This window comes from Colobus angolensis, unplaced genomic scaffold (assembly GCF_000951035.1).
Source record: "Colobus angolensis palliatus isolate OR3802 unplaced genomic scaffold, Cang.pa_1.0 Scaffold16, whole genome shotgun sequence".
In the NCBI taxonomy this organism is placed as follows: Eukaryota; Metazoa; Chordata; class Mammalia; order Primates; family Cercopithecidae; genus Colobus; species Colobus angolensis.
The window spans coordinates 9,393,713-9,398,066 of NW_012114710.1; the positions used below are offsets into that span (position 1 = coordinate 9,393,713).

Genomic DNA, 4,354 nt, shown 5'->3' on the forward strand with positions numbered 1-4,354 from the left:
CATTTTTGTATTTTTAGTAGAGACGGGGTTTCAATATTGGCCACGCTGGTCTCGAACTCCTGACCTCGTAATAGGCCTGCCTCGGCCTCCCAAAGTGCTGTAATTACACCGCGCCTGGCCGAATTTCACTTATTAGTAAATAAGAGAAATGTATGCAGCTATTATGATATGTGTAAGAGGGCCCGGAAAAGACTCTCTAAACAGGAATAGAAAAGAATAAAAGCAGCTGTCAGAGTAGGAGAAAACTTGAGAGAAGCAACGGAACCCTTGTTTCAGATCACGCGATTCTAACGAGAGTTATGTCAGGGCACCTTAGAGCATTTGGGATTTTGGCGAAGGCGACGAAGAATCTCGTCCGGGTCGATCTCATACGCGCAGGCGCACACGCAGCGGAACGTTCTTCCGTGCCAGGTCGTGCTTGTAAAGAAGCGGTACTTCCTCTTACTCCCGGGACAGAACGTCCCCTCAGGCAGGAGAACGTCCATCGAACGAAATGGAGAGCCAAAGACCGCGACTGCTCGAGGAAGCGGACAAGCAGAAAAAGATAGTCAGAGTGGGAGTCAATGCACCTTCCATGCTACGAAAGAACCAGCTAGGTTTCCTCAGATTCGCCAACTATTGCCGTTTAGCTCGCGAGCTGCGTGTAAGCTGCATGCAGAGGAAAAAGGTCCAGATTCATAGCTGGGATCCCTCCTCTTTGGCAAGCGACCGATTTAACCGCATACTGGCGAATACCAACACTGACCAGCTCTTCACAGTGAACCAAGTCGAAGCTGGAGGCTCCAAGTACGGGATCATCACTATGCGAGGCCTGACGACCCCAGAACTCCGGGTATACCCGCACAAAAGCCTGTACGTCCCTAATCGGAAGGTGAATTCTATGTGCTGGGCCTCACTGAATCACTTGGATTCCCACCTTCTGCTGTGCTTCGTGGGACTCGCAGATACTCCAAGTTGTGCCGTGCTGCTCCCAGCGTCGCTGTTCATAGGTAGCTACCCAGGAATGCGTCGGCCAGGCATGCTCTGCAGTTTCCAGATCCCTGATGCCTGGTCCTGTGCCTGGTCTCTGAACATCCACGCATATCACTGCTTCAGTACAGGCTTGTCTCAGCAGGTCCTGTTGACCAACGTGGTGACGGGACACCAGCAGTCATTTGGGACTAGCAGTGATGTTTTGGCCCAGCAGTTTGCAATCATGACTCCTTTGCTGTTTAATGGCTGTCGCTCTGGGGAGATCTTTGGCATTGATCTGCGCTGTGGAAATCAAGGCAGGGGGTGGAAGGCCATTTGCCTATCCCATGATTCAGCAGTGACCTCTCTGCAAATCCTCCAAGAAGGGCAATGCCTGGTGGCATCAGACATGACTGGAACTATCAAGCTGTGGGACGTGAGGGCCACTAAATGTGTAACACAGTACGAAGGTCATGTGAATAACTCCGCCTACCTGCCCCTGCATGTGAACGAGGAAGAAGGAGTCCTGGCGGCCGTGGGCCAGGACTGCTACACGAGAATCTGGAGCCTCCGTCATGGTCACTTGCTCACAACCATACCCTCCCCATACCCCGCCTCGGAGGATGACATTCCCAGTGTGGCCTTCTCTTCTCGCCTCGGGGGTTTCCGAGGAGCACCAGGGCTGCTCATGGCTGTACGGGAGGACCTTTATTGTTTCTCCTACGGTTAGTTCTTCAGGGTGCAGCCCGGAGGAACGTGGATTTGACTTAAAGAAGTAAAGAGTATCGTATTATCGTTTCTATGAGCGCATTTTAAGAGATGTTCGATGTTTGTAGATCCCATCCATCCGGCTGCCAGGGGTAAGGTGCTGTTTTATATGAAGATAGTTCTGTAAAGTTGTTTCAGTTAAACTGTGGGCTTAGAGAGCGTGAAACTGTTTCCCTTTTTCTTGTTGAACACCTTAGAATAGTTATTCCTCCCCATCCCCCCCCCTTTTTTTTAACAAAAAATACTTTTCTAAGGACTGAAGATTGGCAAAAACTAAAATAAATTAAAACTGCTCCTTTCACCAGAAGCTCTTTAGAGAAGCATAACAATGCACTGGTGAGACTGTTTGACTAGTTCTACCTGAGTTTCAGAAATACATGCATCATCTGTACTTGAAGAGGCCAGTGGGAGAGGAGAGGAAGGGGAGATCATTTACCCGAGTCTCTACAGAAGTTTTTAAGGCTACATTTTGGAATCATTAAACTTGGCCTTCTCAAACTCAATAGCAGATCTCTGAGATTCTCGTATTATTTTCCGTAGGCAATGGAAGGAAAGGTGGATCTTTTAAAATAATAGAAGTTTTAAACAGTCGTTAACGTGCTTTTGTGGAGGTACCTTCCAGAATGTCAGGTACAGAAGCTCCGATTTCTATTATTGTGACTTGAATGTCAGATTCAAGGGCTAAGTGTCAAAGATAATTGACTGTGACTCTTTGTAATCTAGGAGCGGCAGTTTGTGAGATGTTTATTCAAAGTGTTAAAGAGCCTGTTTTTCTACCAAACAATAAGCTAGAAAAAAAAAAAAGCAAAACAAAAAAACGTGTAATAAAGTTAGTGGCTCCTTCTTAATAGCCAAAGCCTAGAAATGATCTGACTTTACACTATGCTAAAATTGATAAATTGTGCTGTAATCATACAATTGGATAAAGCATAATATAAAATAAGGCACAATTGCTCTATGAGACTGGGGATTAATCCCAACATGTTGATTGTTAATGTAGATAGGAATGAGTACAAGCTGATTCAGACCTCATGTTCAAAAGCAGTAAAAACTTATCTGTGGTGATTACAGTTTGAATAGTAGGTATCTCTGTGGAAGGAAGAAAGGATATTGTTTGTTTTGTTTTCCCTTTTTAGGATATTGTTTGGGAAGTAACATGGGGAAACTTTAGAAATGCAGTTTTCTTTTTCTTGATCCTTGATACATACATATTTTGTATGTCTATACACTTCACACTTTATATAATACCTCAAAAATGAAAATACGAAAACAGGACACTTGGCAGTTGGTCAGGCAAGGGAATGATGATGGCCTGGACCTGAATATGAGAAGTAGAAATAATCAGAAAAATCAGGAATGATTGCATTGGAAGATCATTCGAAGGCAGTATTAGTAAGACTTGCTGATGAGAGTAATCTAGAAAGTGAAAGACAGCATAAAGATTGCAGCTTTTTTGTTAACTTTAGGACTGGTGGATGGTGATGTCATTTACTAAAATGGGGAGGATTTGAGGTGAAAAAATTTTAGGTGAAGGGAATAATGCTGAGTTTTAGGCAACTATTAAAACGTCCAATTCACTAGGTGGGAGGTGATATCAGGACATAGATGAGGTTAATGTAATAATTACATATTGATAGAGGAATAGGTCAATAGAGAAGATACAAAAGAGTGGTTAGGTGCATAGATTTTTGAAATCAGTTTAATTGGTTTTTGGTACTTGATGTGTGACAGGAGAAATTGTGTAAGCTGTACTTGTTACCATTTCTTCTTTGTAAATGTCTTAGATAATAAAATTAAATCATAAAGTAGATACTGGTTTAAAGGATGTGTACATTGTCCCTTTTACATTGTAAGCATTGAATATAACTAGCTGCAGATGTAATTTTTTAAAAAAGTCCAAAAGCAGCTATGGGCAGTTGACAAAAGAAAACGTAATGACCACATAATTTGCGAAACTGTTTACCCTCCCTTGCATGTAAAATAAATGCAAATCAAGCAATGATTATGTATTGTTTTCATTCATTGTTCTAGTACAATTTGTTTGTTTATAGCGGCTTTATTTATAATTGCCAAAAACCAGAAACAAACAAGATATTCCTCAAAAAGTGATGGATAAACAAACTAGTGTACTACTTATATGATGGAATATTACTTAGCAATAAAAATAAATGAGCTATTAAGCTGCAAAAAGACATGGAGGAATCATAAGTACTTATGAAGAAGCCAATCTCAAATGCTATATATGTATAATTCCAACTATATGGCAGTCTGGAAAAGACAAAACTAGAGATGGTTAAAAATATCAGTGGTTTCCCAGAGTTCAGCAGGAGGGGAAAGAGGTCAATAGATGCAGTGCAGGCATTTTTAGGGTAGTGAAAGTATTCTGCATGATAGATACTGTAATGATGGATGGATGACATTATGCAGTGTCAAAGCTCAGAACTGTACAACACAAAGAATGAACCCTAATGTAAGTTATAGGCTTCACTTAATTATAATGATCAATATTGGTTCATCAGTTGTAACAAATGTGCTACACTAACGCAAGATGTTAATAATAGGGTAATTTGCAGAGTAGAGAAGTGGTATATGCTCAGTTTTTATATTGTCTGTACTCTCTCTTCAATTTCATGTT

At 41.8% G+C, this 4,354-nt stretch overlaps 1 protein-coding gene across 1 annotated transcript; it reads left to right on the forward strand.

Annotated features, from left to right (window-relative positions):
* The first annotated feature begins 375 nt into the window (after positions 1 to 375).
* On the forward strand, positions 376 to 3,718 carry DCAF4L2 (DDB1 and CUL4 associated factor 4-like 2). Its single transcript, XM_011937077.1, has one exon. The coding sequence runs from the start codon at positions 494 to 496 to the stop codon at positions 1,679 to 1,681; it is 1,188 nt and encodes a 395-aa protein (XP_011792467.1). The 5' UTR covers positions 376 to 493; the 3' UTR covers positions 1,682 to 3,718.
* The last annotated feature ends 636 nt before the right edge of the window (positions 3,719 to 4,354 follow it).